General features: G+C 34.9%; 1 protein-coding gene across 6 annotated transcripts in view; it reads right to left on the bottom strand.

Annotated features, from left to right (window-relative positions):
• BTBD8 (BTB domain containing 8) overlaps positions 1-19111 on the bottom strand; it is an 88196-nt gene that overhangs the window by 17493 nt on the left and 51592 nt on the right. For 3 of the 6 annotated variants that reach the window (XM_070592677.1, XM_070592678.1, XM_070592675.1), the window contains exons 10-14: positions 9230-9412; positions 8414-8560; positions 7405-7534; positions 4883-4944; positions 224-935 (exon numbers count right to left, since the gene is read on the bottom strand). In XM_070592677.1, coding sequence (XP_070448778.1) covers positions 224-935; positions 4883-4944; positions 7405-7534; positions 8414-8560; positions 9230-9412 — 1234 coding nt within the window. The remainder of the gene's footprint in view (positions 1-223; positions 936-4882; positions 4945-7404; positions 7535-8413; positions 8561-9229; positions 9413-19111) is intronic. The other 3 variants (XM_070592676.1, XM_070592679.1, XM_070592680.1) reach the window with 1 other exon arrangement.

Genomic DNA, 19111 nt, shown 5'->3' on the forward strand with positions numbered 1-19111 from the left:
AAGAAAAAGTGAGTCATGAAACACTAAATATGTAACTATTATGTATAAATTCACTGGTCAGACACCCTAAGCAAAATTAAATGTTAACATGAGAAGAACTGCATTTTCTGTTGGCATGAATACATGTAAATAAAGACTTTTTGGCATTTGAAACTAAATAAAAGTCCAAACACAGGTCATTTAACTGTCAGCAGCTATTAAAAATTAGAGTGCTAAAACCCACCTACAGTGGAAGTTTTGATACTTTCTACACTGTTTTTCACTGTCTGTCCTGGAGATTCACAAAAAGACAGTTTATGACCAGACGACCTTTCTTCTCCTATTGATCCATTTTCTTTTGGTTCACCTGGACATTCAGTGGAAACCAATAATTCCATACTTGAATTTGTCGATCTGCTAGAGGGTCCTGCGACACCACGGCATGGAGAATCTTTCCTTGTCCCTTTCTTCAAAGGCTTTGCTTTGGCTTGCACATTTAAGTTTCCAGTGAGTACCTTGGGTCTGGCACCTGTAATTTGCCCGTCCTCATTTCTCACTGCTTTTCCATTCAATGAACTTTTCTGTCCGTTTGCTGCTGCTGTCGCTGATCTTTCCACAACTTGTCTGGGTGACAGGTTTGCTGACTTTGCATTATCACTGCTTTCTGTTTTGGGCTTTATCATAGCTTTGGGCTTTCCAGAAACATTTTTTCCCCCAGTTTTCAGCTCTTTTGTAATCTTAGATGCTATTTTTGTACCATCCTTTTCCTTTAAATCGTCATGCTTCAAAGTTTTATTTATAGTATTTCTATTAGTACTTGATGAATGTCCAGATGCTCCTAATCCATCGGATTTCATCTTTTGATTAGTAGAGGGGGAACTCCAACACTCTTTCTTGTTATTTCCTCTCCAAGATCTGTTCTTTATAACACTGGAGTCAGAAACTTGTCTCCTTTGCTACAAAGAAGAAAAAATACTTTGTAACTTGACCGAAGTCTTTGACATATAATACTTTATGTTTTAATAAGCCAGTTTTTCAAAGAGGTGAAAACAGCGAACTTCATATTACCATTTAGGGCTAGTCAAAACTTGAATTATCTTTGACCATTTTGAGCAATACTTTGTGTTTTCAATCACATTACTTTAATAAAATCTGAAATACAGCATAAAAAATTAAAAGGCAATACTATTTTAAAAGGCATACTATTTAACTTTATGAAGTTATGGTAGAGATTAATATCTAAAGGTGTCAGGATGCCTGGGGTATATGATAACATATAAGTATCCAACATTTTTTGAGGGCACATTCCCAGGTTCTGTGCTAAACACTTTTCCTCACAAGACAAGAAACTGAGGATTAAAGCAGGTGTGTAATTTACTCAAGGTCATATGCTGATAAGGGATGGACTAGCACTTGACCTCATGACTTACTGCTCTAAGCTGGTAGTCATCTATATGGTATAATTTGAGGGACATTATAAAGATTTTCACCAAAAATTCTCTCTTCAACTCTATCCCAAATATCATAAATTTTACCACTAAAGATTTAATCCTCTATGGTAAGAACTGCTTATTTCTTGGAGTCCTCATTAAGAAAATAAAAAACGTTTCTGAGAAACATAACACATTACATCTGAAAAGTTTGGTTTTTGGAAGAAAAAAGATAGTAACACAGTATTGGCTGTCTGGAGGAAGTGGAGGAAAAGGTCCTAAAAATAGGTGAAATGGGTAAAAAGGGGAAAATAAAAGGGCACCAACGACAAATGCACCTACATCATCATTTTGCTTAGAATCAACCTTGATATGGAAGGAAACAACAAAATTTTAAAAATTGGTAGGAATTTTAGAATAAAATTTTAAAATTATATTGCCATTATTTATGTAAATATTTTCCCCCCACTTTGGAAAGGTGTATGAGATTGTAAAGGTATGAGCAGAGCTTGTGTTGTCTTCATCTTTATATCTCTTAGCACTGTGTCCATCACATCCTGGGTATTCAAAAAAATGTAACGAATGTTGTTAAACCTGAGCATATATTGATATACAGTTCAAGGTCTAATTATTTCTAAATCTAGAAAGATTCTAATTATATTAAAATGTGTCTAAGACAAAATGACATGTGTGTGTGTGTGTATATGAATACACAGACATTATATAATACATACATAATAAGTAATAAATAACCTGGCTAAAGTTAGGAAAAAGCAAGGTACGGCAATAAAGGAATCATGAATTCTTGTTCTAGCTTTGCCTCTAACTGACTTAGGATATTTGAGAAATCATTAACATCTCTGGGCCTCAGATTATGCATGTTCAGAGAGTGGAGACTGGTTCTATGCAGTTCAGTATTCCGGGAGTCTATGTAATATTTATAAAATTCAAATAGGCTTGGTCTTCATTCTTTTGTGTCTTGATTAAACCTTAGCTCAAAAAATAATATTTCTCTATTTTTAATACATAAAACCAGGCAGATTTCTGATTTTAGACCTCTTTCCACCCTTAAAACTGACCCTACCTAATTTACTGTATCCTTGATTCTATCTACTATAAAGCATCACGCTATGGGTGAGATCTATGGAGTAGATGGGGTAACTACATTCCTTTAGAAATTTCACGTTACCATAGCATAGCATGATGAGAATTCAATGCACAAGTACCCATTTCAAGGCAGTCTCTGACCTACATCTGCAGAGTTCACAGATATTTCTTATACACAAATAGCCAACTGGGAATAGTCACCACATGTTAGTGACAAAAATGAAGAAAAAGAGGGCAATCCTCTAAAGGCTTCTTCTTAGACATGCTTCTCATTTCTAGTATTATTCCTTTCTTTTGTTTTTCCTTTTTGGTTTAACTTTTTATTATAGAAAAATTTAAACATAATCAAAAGAAGACAGAACAGCACAATGAATTCCATGTATCTATTACCCAGTCTTAACAAGTATCAACTCTTGGCCAATTCTGTTTCATATATAACTACCCCCATTTTATTTTGAAGCAAATCCCAGACATCATAGAATTTTATCCTTAAGTATTTCAGTAACAGCACCCTTCTTAAACCTTTTTCTCTGTCTTATCTCATTAACTTTCTCCCACCTCCAGAAGATCTCATTTCCTTCTGGAAAACACATTTATTCATTCCACACTTATAGAACACTTACTACACACTGGATAACTGCACATAAATTATTTCACTTAATTTTCACATTAATCCTGCTAGGTTTTATTACTCCATTTTACAGATAAGCAAACTAAGACTCACAAATGACACAGATAATAAATGTGAAGTCAGTATTTGAACTCTTCTGATTCTGTGTCCAGCACCCATTTCAGTATACCACTGCCCTTCTGAGGGAAACATACTGCCCCGTTTCCTTCCCATTGTGCGTAACAGTATAAACTCTTAGACCACCTGAAAGTCAGGGAGATAAGGAACAGCAATGAGACTGTGCTCTATTCTGCTGATGGCAAGAAAGGAGGAAAAGCCTGGTTGGTAACAGTTAGTAGAAAAGGAGGAAGGAAGGCAGGTAGGCTAACTCCTGGGGGCCCTAAAAAAAACCCACAGGAGGTAACACGGAACAAGTACACAGAAAAACATGTCCTAAGGTACTATTTCCTAGAGTCTGTTCTGTGGAACTGTATAATGTGTTTAAAAGGGGTCGAAGGGGAGTCTAGTGATGTTCCATGCTTACAAAATGTGGGGAAATTCTGGGTAGAACAGAATTCAAAACTGTTCTTTACTATAGTGTTTCTCAGACCTCTTAAGGTGCTAATGTGCATCACCAGTCTCTAAGAGGGACTATGGTGTGTAGCAATTCTCAAACTTAGTTGACGCTAGATATCCCTAGGTGGAACATATGATGGAGCTGGCATACTGTGGAACACACTTTGGGAAACAGTCCTAGGAAGCTTTTGGAGTTGTCTAAGTTTCTATCTACTGGCCGATGAGGAAGAAACGACTTCCTGTTCCACTCTGCAAGGGAAATATGTTCTTTACATTCCAAACTGGAACTCTCAATGTATGTCTCCATATCATTGTAATATGTGTATTAGGTTAGTAGGATTTCACACTTCCAGCTTGGAACTCTAACCATCATTAATAACATTTTGGGGAAAGAAAATGTATTTCACGTTATAACAAATACACCAATTAACTTCTGTGTGTGTGTGTGTGTGTGTGTGTGTGTGTGTGGTAAAAAACAAATAACATAAAATTTACCATCTGAACCATTTTTAAGTGGGCAGTAATGTTAATTATACGCACCATGTTGTGCAACAAATCTCTAGAATTTTTCCATCTTGCAAAACTAAAACTCTATATCCATTGAACAATTTTCCTTTTCCTTGTCCCTCCAGCCCCTGGAAACCACCATTTACTTTCTGTTTCTAAGAGTTTGACTATTTTAGATATTGCACATAAGCACACCAAGTAACTTTTAAAGTAAAACACAACTATGTTCTTGGCACTAATTGCCTTTTTCACACCAAAAACATATTATGTGAATTAAAATTTTAATACAGAGAAAACTGGGACAACTAAAATCTTCTTTTGTTAGAAGTAGGTTAATTAGAAAAATAGACATTGAATTAGGTCTAGAATTCTAGACACTTTCTGATGCACTGGAATAACTCCAATACGGTAGTTGCCAAAAAGGTTTTCAAGGAAATAAAAAAAGGTAGACAATATTTCACTTCCTATGACAGCTAGATATCAAAAATTCACATCATTTAAAAATCTATGAAATGTTCACTTGATTTAAAAAAGACTCAAAATTACTTCCATTAAGAAATAGCTTTAATTAACGAAAGAATAAATTTTTAAAAATTACTCTGAAATATAAAATAATAAAATTTAAATTATTTGGCATCTTTTCATTTAGACGTATAAAATTTTAAAAGTTTACCTGAGAGCTACTGAATATAGGCTTTTTGCCAAGTCTTCGATCATCACCTTTGTCAAACGCAGCTGTAAAAGGAAACAGCAATTTGTTTTTATCAGAAGCATTATTATTACTATTATTCTAGAAGTAGAGGAAAATAGTAAACTAGTAGAAAAAGATATATTTCAATGGAAATAACTTTTAAAAAGCTGAAACCAACCTAGTACACATAAACAAGTCCCTATTATATATTAGAATTTTTGTTAAAGAACTTCATTTCAATATCATTTTGTGGTCCCTATGGATTTTATGTAATTAAAATGAATAAATGAGAAATGTACAATCTCACAGAGAAGATTCATACATTTACAAAAAACCAGAACTGTCTCAAGCTGTGAAATTTTAGAGAAACTGGTTTCATTTAGTTTTCCAGATTCCAAAAAGTTTCAGATTGTGGCAAAAGTAATATTTTATAAACAATTAAATATGAGAAAATGTTTATCTTAGAAAATATGAAAATACTCTGTTGAAATTAACTACAAATATTTTCTGGTTTTGCAGGCATATCATGGAGAAGGAGGAAAGAGAAGAGAAAAAAATAAGGTTCTGTTGAAAATAAAACAATAAATAATCCTCAAACCCATTTTATTGTTTTTAGAATTACATAAAAATTCATTTTATAGATTAGATTTATATGAGAATTATTGGGGAATTCACGTTTATGTTCTTCAAATAAGAATTTGAATGACGTCAGGAAAATATATAGGAATAATGATCCAAGAGTTATAAATATAGTTTAGCTAATGTATTTCTTCCTTTTGAAGGTTATGGGACTTAAAAATATATTTTGAAGAAATATACATAATCTCCAAAAATGATTTGATTTTTATTAAAACAGCTGATGAAAAAGACATTAAATTATCTGTAAGTCTACTATGGATCTTTTACTACCTCCATTCCATAGGATCTGTGCTGTAAGACAAAGCAGGACCCTAGAAATGGCATTATGAGGACTGACTTGTGGTTAGCAAATGACTTTGCACAACAATATACAGGAAGAAATTAATAAAAGATTTCTCTCAAAGGTCAGTAACTCAAACTAGAACATAAATGATACAACAAAGACAACCTAGAATCACTCCTTTATCTGGGGTTTCCCAATGCAGTAATTATGCATAAGTCAGTACTCATTATAATTCAACATCTTTAAGATTTAAAAAAATATTTTCACACTGATATAATGAATTGAAAAGTTCTTTTTGACAATTAGTTGGATTACTAATAATATTTTGTTTTACGTACGTGTATGTATTGTATATATATGTGTGTGCCTGTATTTACATGTATTTTTAACTAGTACTTTGAAGGATTAAGATAAAGAACATTGTTTGAGGCCCAATTTAACCATAAAATCCTCTAAAATGGAAAAAAACAAAGTTTACTACCAATCAGAAGAGAGCTGAATGACACCTACTCATGGAATGCCCATCCTATTTCTTCACATTGTATAGATTTTACAGTAAAGATAAACCATCATCTAAAAATCAGTACAGAAATAGGTACAAGGAAAAAAATTTCAAATTTCTAAAGACCTTCTCATGATTTTTGTTTTTCACAATTTTGTTTTATTATTTTGTTGGAATTTCTTTGAAAAGTGTTCTTGAGATCACATCTAGCTACATTATCATGTTATGCTCTTAATACAAAACAGAGCAAATCATATTCTGACTAACCATCAAAGAATTGAACATACTGATGTACTATCAAGAATATATTATATCACATATGGCTTCTATGTTTTATAGTACAAAATTGTTTGCTTCATAAAATATAGTCTCTTAACTTAAAATGTTTTTAAAAGTATACTTGCTGAATCTGCCAATATTTTTTCTAAGGTACCTGCTTCAACCCCAAAATAGTCATGAAGCCATTTTTAGTTTCATACCCTCAAAATTTTATTTTAATATTTTTGAAACAAAAACATATTCTGAGCAATATAGATCTTGTGTTTAATACTAATGTTTCAAATGGTCCCTATGTAATGTCAGAGACCACTGTGCAGCTCCTGAGGGACGCTCTGCAATAGCACACGCCGTATCACTGAACCAATCAATTACGAAATAAAGCCATCGAATCTAGACAAATCCACAAGAAACGGTATCTTATGCAAAACATGGAAAAGCTTTATGGAAAAATATATTTTAAAAGAGAGAGAAAGTATGTTTGGTAATCTGTTCTATGTGAATTACATTTTCCTATACTTCTCTCTTTATAAGAATGCTTTAAGCAAATTTGGATGGAACATTGTTGCTAATATAAAGTAGGATGAAACAGTGATATATATACAAAGGAAATGAGTTTTGTTTTCTAAGAACAGCAAAAAAGCATGATTATTAAAACTGCCTAAACACACTATCACCAGTTTCAATAAGCAAGATATTACTGAACAGAAGCAAACAAACGTAAATTCTATCACTTATTAGAATGCTCTCAAAATATCTCTTGTCAGAAAGATTATAAGAATAAAAAATCCCAGGCTAACATACCTGCTTGGATTTTCTGTTGATCATCTGTGCTCATCAGCTTCCAGCTTTCTGTGTGACGAACAGCATAGAAAGACTGAACCAGGAAGATCCACAGCTTATCACGCAGAGCCTGGATCTTGCACGTAAAACCCTGTGTTCAAGCAACAAATCAGCAGCTGGTGAGAGCCACATTGTCATAGCAACCAGTCATTATTCCTTTCCGAATCTACTTACTCCTAAGCTAGATCAATGATGTCATCACTTAGATTTTTAAGATCGACGGGTACATGTTATTTATGAAGGCTGCTCTTCAACAACAGAATTTTATAGTGAACATGAAACTAAACCTTATCCTTTCAACCAAACATTATTTTAAACCACCAATGGCCTTTCCATGAATACTTTCCACAGCCTTTTCAAATCAGCTATGACATTACAAGGTCAAATACTCTATGCAGTAGTAATAAATATGATAATTTTTATCACTCTTGAACAAATATAAAATAATTTGCAATTAGTTTATTAATTACCATTGATGAAAGGCATTTAAAAATACACAATATATTAATTTCACTTGTCCCAGTCAATGCAATTTTAAATATGATTTTTTTATGAAGACAAAAAGGAACTAAAAATTTATTATAAAACTAAAAGACACTGACGATTAAAAATTCTGAAAAACTCTTAAAATTCTATATAAGTTTTATATTTAGGAAATTCAATGTAGTGAAAGGGCAGAGATACTAAAGTTATGCTATACCAATTAATATTGCTAAGTATCAAACTATGTTTAGAATCTGGCAGTCAAACTGTCAAATTCTAAACTTTATAATAAGTCCATTTAGAGGTAAATGAAATTTTTAAAATTTTGTATCATAAAAAATTCCAGATATACACAAAAGTAGAGACTAAAACCAACCCTCAGTTATCCATCACCTAGCTTCAATGAACCATGCAACATTTAAAATGTGCACATATTTTTAAATTTTTAAATAGTTCAATATTATATCATTTTAATGAAATTTATTACATTCAATACCATTTCCTTAGTACTGTCAGAGTTCAGTAACGTGTCCAGAGCCATAAGAAGAGAGCAACTATTCTCAGTGGTAATGTTTTCTTCAATTGCTTTTAAAATTTTGTCCAACAGATCAGCTGTGCTGCTCATTGCTTGTGACTACAAAACACAGAAATTGATATTTAATAGGAATACACGTAAAATGTGTAAGAAACGTGAAAGTCTGGCATAACAGAAGGCCATTCATCATAACTGAATGTACGAAGTCAATCAGCAATCTTATTTCCCTTGTTAATAATATTATAATTACATAATTATAATTGTTATTAATCCCTTTTCCTTTGTTAAAAAATCTGCATATACATACATACACACACAACACTCTGTTCTTAAGAGCTAAAATACTATAAAAACAGAACCTGGAAATAAGTAACAGAAGTTCTTTATTCAATAACTAGATTTAAGAGAAAGTGGGTCCCCAGTTAACACAGAGAACTTTGCATAGACCATAACTGTATTACTGAACAAAACAATAACTTTATGTCTTTGGTTTCTAAAACATGGCTTATGTTGATTGAGGGCTAGAGTTGGCCAGAGTTACATTGTGCCTTGCCAGGTCCCTCAAATCTGTCCCCTCCGGCCGTCATTATCTTGTGAGCCAAAAATCCTGTCCATCACTGCACTAAATCCTATGCAAACATGCCATCTGCTATGGAATTTAAGTCACACTAATTTGATCAAAGGCAACCTGCATTTAAAACTCTTATATAATTACAATCAGAACACAAAGATGGGACTAAATATAGCATATAACTTTAGACACAATACCTGTAAGAGAAGAGCAAAATTTTCACTCTGAATGATCTTGGAGAAGTTTTCTATAATAAATGCAATACATTCTTCTTGCAGCTGAGACGCCATAGTCAGCGCTGCCTCTGTCCACTTTACTCTGGGTAAACTGATGATCAGCCTGTCACTTTCCATCAGAAGAAAAGCAGCATTCTTGTCATTCTTATAATTTAAAAAATATCAGGAAAAAAGTTAGATTACTACTCATAAATAACTTTGTAAGCAAATAAAATGCTTTTGTTTTCTTGTGATGTTTCCTGCAAACAACAAAATTCCAGGTAGCTAATATCTTTGTCATTAGTGTTACATATAACACTTACTTAATCATTCATTCAGAATTATCCAAAAGAGCAAACTTTGAGCTGGGAAGAAGTCATCTTTAAAAGATAGCTAAAACAAACCTGAGAGCAAAGTTATAATATAACTACAAAGAAAAACTTGACTTCCCTGAGAAGTTCACTACTGAACTAATTTTTGTGCTTAAAGATATCATTCATAACTGCATGGCTACACTGACATAGCCTTAATTCTTTTCTGACTATAAAATACATGTTCTTTATTATAAATTTAGAAATGCTAAAAATTACTATGATCCCCAGTGATTTTCTTCCTCCTCTCCAATTAGGTAAGCCTCTTCTTTTTATATTTTATTCATTTAGTGATGATTCATTTTTATACCATTGGAAAAAAATGTTCACGAATACTCATCTTTATAGAAAATGAATGACAATTCAAAAATACCATGTGCTCCAAGGAAAAGGAAAATATAGCAACTTATAAATTACTTTGTCTTATTCATGATTTATTTCTAGTTCTTAAAACAATCTTAGTAAATAACTATTTATTGGATAAATAGTTACCTGATAGATTATAGTAGATTGAAAAACATGGCAACAAATTCTTTGTAGCTCCATCCATCAAAGAGGTGGAATCTACTCCTCATCCCTTGAAACTAGACCGGCCTTTTCACTCGCTTGCACAAACAGTGTTGTTGTGCAGCAAGTTCCAGAGCCTAGGCCACAAGAAGCCTTGCAGCTACTGTCTTTACCCTCTTGGAATTCTGCGACCACCAGGCCATAAAGAAGCCTGGTAAGAAAGACCACATGGAGCGGGAGGCTCAGCCTCCAACTCAGCCACCAGCCGAAAGCAGCCGCAGCACTGAGCGCAGGCAAGATCGGCAGAACAAGCATCCAGTCAACCCGCAGAACTGTGAGGAATAACAAACTGTAGTTTTAAACCATTTAGTTTTGGTGTGGTTTGTTGCACAGCAATAGATAACTGATAATCTGAAAATGACAGACTGAAATCCTTACCATAGGCTGCATGATGTAAACCTTACACACCCTCAGTATCTTTCAGACCTCGACCCCAGCACTACCTGTTCCCTGATCCCTACACCTACATCAGATTCCTTTTATACATGCCATCAGAGAACCCGTCCCTATTTTTCAGAGCACTTAATTCATTTCTAATTATTCAATCATGAACAACACTATTTGTTTAATATCCATCTCTCTCACTAGTCTGCATGTTTATTGAGTATGAAACCAAGTCTGTTTTGGCTCACCATTGACCCCTAGGGCCTAGAACTGGGTCAGAGTAGTCACCCAAGTATTTGTTGATCTTTTAGCATCATCACAGACTGAGAGTCTACAAGAGAATTTCTAGGATAAATTAAGTTTAATCCTCGAATACCAAAACTTTTAAAATTTCACCCATTTACCAAGAATTCTTTTAAAATGTATTACATACTTCCTTTGCTTTAAAAAAATCATACTTTGCTATAATTCATCTTTTTTTGTTTTAGTACCATCATCCTTTCCTGTTCTGGTGACTTCCTGAGTAACTGCAATTACTATGAATTTTAGGCAATAAGCCAAATTTGCACTACTATAGGGATTATTCTGGTAGTAGAGACAAATGTAGGGTATCCAAATAAACTTGGCAGGTATCTACAAAGCCCTGATTACATACATAGTGTTATTTGCTCTGACAGTTAATATATTTTTTAAAACATAGATATAAAGTATAGCTGTCATAATTTAGCTTGGAATCTATCAGAAAACTAAAATATGGACATAATGATAACATAGGTGGCATGTAATCTTATTCCATATTGATCTGAATATATGGCAACATTAAATGTTAGAGTAGCTTGGGGTTCAAAGAAGGAAGAAAATACTTCTAGACCAAACGCATAAAATTTTAACTCAATAGTTAACATAACACATGGTTCAAACTTCAAAGATATATAAAGGGCATTACTAAGAAAATTCTCCCTTTCCTTCCTGTCCCCAAGCCACCCATTTTCCCTCACCCCAATCATATTATTTATTTTCAGTATCTGTTCAGAGTTACTTTAAGCATATACAAAAAAAAAATCATGTAATTTTCCCTTTATTTTACTAAAATTGAGGTACTAATATGCACAGTACTCTGTACCTTGCCATTTACACTTAGCATACATCTTGAATTTTTTTTTTCCTGAGAAGATTGGCCCTGAGGTAACACCTGTTGCCAGTCTTCCTCCATTTTGTATGTGGGTCACTGCCACAGCATGGCTGTCAAGAGGTGTAGGTCTGTACCAAGGATCTGAACCTGTGAACTCGGGCCACCAAAGCAGAGTGAGCAGGATTCAACCACTATGCCACATGGTCAGCCCCTTGAATATTTTTCTTATCATAATATAAAGAGCCTTGTGATTGTTTTAATATCTATGTAACATTCCATAATATAGATATACCATAAGTCATTTCAACTAGTCTTTTACTTATAGACACTTATGTTGTTTCCAATTTTTTGCTATTACAATGTGGTAATGAATGACCCTATAGATAACATTATTTCACACATATGTGAACATATCTATAGGAATAGATATATGCCTAGAAATAGAATTGCTGGGTCAATGCTACTTGTCTCAGCCTGGGTTCTCCCTGATAACTGAGCCTGAGAAACAGCCTGGTATACGGATAGTTTATTTTGGGAAGTGATCCCAAGAGGATCTGAGGCACTGGGAGAGCGAAATAGGGAAGGAGGAAAAGCCAAGTGAAGGGTATGTTTTCTAGCTTCTTGCTACTCACAGTGTGATCCACAGCATCAACAGCACCGAGAACTTGTTAGAAATGCAGAATCTCAGGCTCCACCCCTGACTTACTGAATTAGAATCCACATTTAAACAAGACACTGGTGTGTTTTGTATTCTACTAAGTTTGAGAAGCATTGATACAGTATTCACTGTTAGAGGCAAATGGGGCTCAGTCTTGCTGGGGACCCTCTGAAGAGCCACAGAGAATGCACTTTAAATTATTCACGCAAGGGTCAGAGCAGGGAAACGTTTAACCAGTGGCTTCTATCTCCCATTGCTCAAGGCTTGTCCCCTGGGGTGTTAATTCCCTTTTTCTTCCAGGTTTGCATAGGTATCAGAATTGCTGAGCGGTAGGTAATTAAGAGGTTTGTATTTTCTTTGTGAACTTCTCCTATGATTAGCTGTTTGTTTGTTTTTTTTTTAAGTCAACTTGTAGGAACTCTCTATATCAGGAAAATTAGAATCATAAATATGATATGAACTGTCTTTTGACTTTGCTTATGATCGTTTTTGCTATATAGAAATTTTGCATTTTTATATTTAAAAAAACCAAATTTTTTTATGGCTTCTGAATTTTGTATCCCTATTCCCCTGTTGAGGTTATAAAATAATTCTCCCAGAGTTTATTATAGTATTTTAATGGTTTCATTTTTTTTACATTCAAATCTCTGACCCATTTGAAATATATCCTGGCATACTAGAATGTGAAGTATAGATCTAACTTAAACTTTTTTCTAGCTGGTTTCCTGGTTGTCCCAATAATGTATATTGAATAAACACTATGACTCATACTATTTCATAATCCTTACAATACTGTGTTAATCAAATGGGCATTCAGCTATCCTTTAGCCTTAAGACTAATGGCATAATATGTATACAACTTTAATTTTACCATAGTGACCATCCCCACCCCTATTTGTTTTCTAACTTTTCTAAACTTAAAAACTCTCCATAATTTGCTTTTTTTAAAGGACTTAAAATATTTCATTAAGAAAAATTTAATCACATTTTGAAATAGTTCAAGTAATTATATTATAAAGTCCTAACTTTGCTAACACCTTTCTCTCTTCTGTTTTCCCCCCTCATCCTCTTCTCTTTTTCTGCCAGAAGCAATGGTTTGTACTTGGTAGGAGGGGGCAGTCACATTTTACTGAACTGCTGCACAGTGACCAAGAAAGAGAAAAACCTCAAAGTCTTTCAAATTAAAATTCAAAAAAAAATTCTCCATATCTATTCCAACACAGCACTTTCTTCCCTCCCTCAGTATGTGAGAGTGTTGGGCATATCACTGATGGAGCACAGTGCCTCCCATGGCACATGTGGTTGAACTGAATCAGAGTTCAAGAAGACTTAGGAAGACTGCTGGCTCGCTCTTTATTTTTTTGGATAACATATTTCAAATTTTAATTTGAAAAATCTAAAAGTATTCTATTTTTTATCAAAAGCTAAATATATTTTATTTACATAATAAAATATGAAGAATATACTAATGTTTCTTAAAACTTGAATATCCACAAAAAAAAGACAAAAATTTCAAATTTTCATTATAATCATCATGATGCCAAAAGGCTACTGATCAGACTGGGTGTTTGGCTGTTCTGGTGTTAATCTTTTTATCTATCTTGAAAAGAAAAAACAAGCATTCATAAAGCTTAGAAGGACCTGACTGGAGCTATAAAATCAAAATAAAATATTGTAGGAGAGGGAGAAGCATAGTATGAAGGGTTTATTTTTTCAATTAAACTTACATACTTACCACTTGTGGCAAAAAAAATCAAACTTCTTAGTACGACATTCAGTTAAGATCCCTCCTAATCTGGTCTGAGCCTCTCCTCAGACTTCTCTCATGCCAGTTGCAGCAGAATATTGGAACCACCCAGTCTCCAGGTCCCTGGTCACATTTTAAAAGTCTGCCGGGCAGGCTGGCCCCGTGGCCTAGTGGTTAAATTCAGCGCACTCTGCTTCAGTGGCCTGGGTTCAGTTCCTGGGCATGGACCTACACCACTTGTCAGCAGCCATGCTGTGACAGCAGCTCCCACAGACTGACATAGCTCACACAGAAGAGGACTGGCACAGATGTAAAGTCTGTCAGGAATGCTCTAACATACTTCTTTATTTTGAAATTGTCTTCTCTCCTCAGGTTCATCTCAAATTACTTCTCTCACCCTTCCAAACAGAATCAATTGTTTTAACTTCGGTGATCCCATGTATATATCTGAATTATAGATTATACTTATTCATTCATTTTTTTACCTATTTGATGATATATATTGGTGCCTAATATGTGCTAGGCACTGCTCTAAGGCTAGCGCTATAAAGGTAAATAAGACTGATACGAAACTTAATATTAGTCCTCATTATAGTCTAACTTGTATTTTACTTAGTTATTTAAATGCTTATTCTTCCATCAATTTGTGAGTTCCCTGAGGTCAAGGCCCACGCTTCTTTAAAAAAATCTTTGCCAACATTAAGCACCCATCATATTATCTTTAGAATGGTAGCGACTGTTTTAAGACAAGGCTTTGTCATCTACTAACATTGTGAACTTGAATAAAGCACTTAGCTCTCTGACTCTCTTTTCTCATATGTGAAATGGTGACAAGGGTACCTGTCTTACACAAAATTTCAAAAAATATAAAGTATTTTTTGAACTGTAAAGGTCTAAACAAACCACTAAATAGTAGTAGTAGTAGTAGTAGTAGTAAATGATGTTTCCCCTTCTATTGAACTGAATTATAGCTGGGCCATTTGTTTGCCTTCATGAGCAAGGAGTAACTATTCACTGACCAAAAAACTAATGCAAAATAGTAAGCAACAAAACTACAAAGTCCTTCATTAGCATAAACATAGATTTAGACATTATTTTGCAGTGGTATCTCACCAGTTGATGACCTACACTTATTTTCCCAATTAGATTTAGATGTATCTTCTATATAACACAATCTGACGTATCATTCAGGGTTCAGTCAGAGAAACAGGACCGCCAGGAGGTACTTATATATATACACAGGAATGTGTTACAGGGATTTGACCTTATGCAATTGTGGGAGCTGGTTACACAGTCTTTGTATGTGATGATGTAGTTTGAAGTCCACAGGGAAGGCAGTTGAGAATGGAAGATGGATATAATGGGTGAGGGAGAAAGCAGAAGCTGACACCCAAGAGCACAAGCTGTAACCCACACTGATAGACCCATTTCAGTTCTCACTGCCTCCAACCTGGATGAAATAGGTGTCCTTCAGGAGATGCTGGCACCTTTCATCATGGAGCTAAACACATCCCTGGCCCAGGGGTAAGAGAAGCCAAAAGAAGATATAGGGCAAGGTGGAGCAGTTGTAGGTCTGGCTTCTATTCCACACCAACAAGGTAAAGTTGCAGGATACCAAATAAACATACAAAAATCAGTTGTGTTTCTATACATTAACAATGAAGTAGTAGAAAGAGAAATTAAGAATACAATCCCATTTACAGTTGCAACAAAAAGACTAAAATACCTAGGAATAAACTTAACCAAAGAGGTGAAAGAGCTATATACTGAAATCTATAAAACATTGTTGAAAAAAATAGAAGACACAAAAAAATGGAAAGCTATTCCGTGCTCATGGATTGGAAGAATTAACATAGTTAAAATGTCCATACTTCCTAAAGTAATCTACAGATTCAATGCACTCTCTATCAAAGATTCCAACAACATTTTTCACAGAAATAGAAGAATCCTAAAATTTATATGGAACAACCAAAGACCCCGAATAGACAAAGGAACCCTGAGAAAAAAGAACAAAGCTGGAGGTATCACTCCTGGACTTCAAAATATACTAGAAAGCAACAGTAATCAAAACAGCATGGTACTTGGGGCTGGCCCTATGGCCAAGTGGTTAAGTTCGTGTATTCCGCTTTGGCAGCCCAGGGTTTCCCCAGTTTAGATCCTGGGTGTGGACATGGCACTGCTCGTCAGGCCATGCTGAGGTGGCATCCCACATAGCACAACCAGAGGCACTCACAACTAGAATATACAACTAGGTACCAGGAGGGGCTTTGGGGAGAAGAAGAAGAAGAAGAAGAAAAAAAAAACCCAGCATGGTACTGGCACAAAAAGAGACACACAGATCAATGGAACAGAATCGAGAGCCCAGAAATAAACCCAAACATCTATGGACAGCTAATTTTCGACAAGGGAGCCAAGAACATACAATGGAGAAAGGAAAGTCTCTTTGATAAATGGTGCTGGGAAAACTGGACAGCCACGTGCAAAAGACTGAAAGTAGACTATTACCTTACACTATACACAAAAATTAACTCAAAATGAATTAAAGACTCAAATGTAAGACCTGAAACTTCTAGAAGAAAACACAGGGAGCATGCTCTTCAACATCCATCTTAGCAGCATATTTTCAAGTACCATGTCTGACTTGGCAAGGGAAACAATAGAAAGAATAAACAAATGGGACTACACCAAACTAAAAAGCTTCTGCACAGCAAAGGAAACCATCAACAAAATGAAAAGACAACCTAACAATTGGGAGAAGATATTTGCAAACCAAATATCTGACAAAGGGTTAATATCCAAAATATATAAAGAACTCATACATCTCAACAATAAAAAAACTAACAACCCAATTAAAAAATGGGCAAAAGATCTGAACAGATATTTCTCCAAAGAAGATATACAGATGGCCAACAGGCACATGAAAAGATGTTCAACATGACTAATTATCAGGGAAGTGCAAACCAAAACTACAATGAGATATCACCTCACATCCATCAGCATGGCTATAATTAAGAAGACAGGAAATAATGTGTTGGAGAGGATGTGGAGAAAACAGAACTCTCATATATTGCTGGTGGGAGTGCAAACAGATGCAGCCACTATGGAAAACAGTATGGAGATTCCTCAAAAAAATTAAGAATAGGATGACCATACAATTCAGCTATTCCACTGCTGGGTATTTAGCCAGAGAATGTGAAAACACAAATGCATAAAGATACATGCACCCCTATGTTCACTGCAGCATTATTCACAATAGCCAAGACTTGAAAGCAACCTACGTGCCCATGAAGGGATGAATGAATAAAGACGATGTGGCATATACACACAATGGAATACTACTTGGCCATAAAAAAGGATGAAATTCGGCATTTTGCGACAACACGGATGGACCTTGTGGGTATTAAGTGAAGCGAAATAAGTCAGAGGGAGAAAGTCAAATACCATATGATCTCACTCATAAATACAAGATAAAAATAACAACAAACAAACACACAGACACAGAGATTGGATTGGTGGTTACCAGAGGGGAATGGGGGAAGGAAGAGGGTGAAAGGGGTAATTAGGCACATGTGTATGGTGATGGATTGTAATTAGTCTTTGGGTGGTAAACATGACGGAATCTATACAGAAATTGAAATATAATGATGTATACCCAAAATTTATATGTTATAAACCAATGTTACCACAATAAAAAAATAAAATAAAATAAAGTGAAATGAAAAAAAAAAGGTGAGCCAGTAAATAAGCAACGTGTATTAGCTAAAAGCACCTGCCACAATCTTCCTAGTGTTGGAGAAAAAGGCTGTGGTTTCACTTCTACCCTCCAAATTGCACACCAAATTGTCTCTTGTGGCCTCTCTAACTGGAAACATATAAAGAAGGAAATTCTGGGAAGCATAGTTCATCCTAGCCAAGCTGAAACATTACAAAGCCACCAGAGTCCATCCCTTCTCAACGTGGCACCCACACATCTCATTAAGTCATACTTAATTATCAAATGGACACAATAACAAAAGCAAGCTTCTGCCCAACACGACAAACTAACTCCTATACAACAAATATGCTAACCCTTTCTGTAAGAGGATATGAAGTCTCTTGTTTTGTCTTTGGGTGATATTCATTGTTCTTCAAATTGATTCACACTCCCCTTTGGTAACCTGTAACTTAAATGCGGAGATGTAAAGTTAACTATTACTAACACGTCTTCTATTAGATGGTAGGGGAATGAGACAGTGGAAAAAACCCAAAAATATTTAGTTAATATATATACAAACATTCATGTAAAAAGGAAAGTTAATTTCTTTATATCATAGCTACCACAGTGCTCATTTCTGTAACTGGTCACCTGGTCATAGCTGGCATTTAAAACTACACTTTCCCACTACCATTCCATATTCCCTTTGCCCTCAGCAAGTATCTCTGCTGGTTGTAGTTCTTTATCTGGTAGGGTAACCCAAACTTTCATTCTGGAAGAATCTGGGCCATTATCAGTGCTGTCTAATTTGGGTTGTTAGTTTTCCATTGATTTTAATCATAGGACACAGGAGTATTGCACTCCAGATGTATTCCTCATTAACCACATTACATAGTACCAACCCAATTTCCCCTGGATAGTCAGGCTCAATCTACAATTCTTCTTCTTTGCCTGTTGATTTACAAAGTGATCAGAAGAAGACAGTCTCAACTTCCAGTTCAACGGAATCATTATTGTGTTCCCAGGTGGAAGCATTCTTCTCTTTGGAGCTAAGGCCTCTAGATCAGAGGGACTAAAGTTACACGGACAGGAAGAAAATTTTTGCTAGTGGATCACTATGAGTAATTGTATGTGGAGCCACTCCCATTTCCACATCTTGATTTCTGGAACCATGAATCCTAGTTATGGGAGAAATAGCACCATAAATCAAAAACTGACTTAGAGCATATACAGCCTCCTAGAGGACATTGCCCCAACCCCACAAGGCATTGCTACCTAGCTGGCGCTGTGAGTCTTCAAAAGGCCATTCCT

Source organism: Equus przewalskii, chromosome 24, assembly GCF_037783145.1.
Source record: "Equus przewalskii isolate Varuska chromosome 24, EquPr2, whole genome shotgun sequence".
Taxonomy (NCBI): domain Eukaryota; kingdom Metazoa; phylum Chordata; class Mammalia; order Perissodactyla; family Equidae; genus Equus; species Equus przewalskii.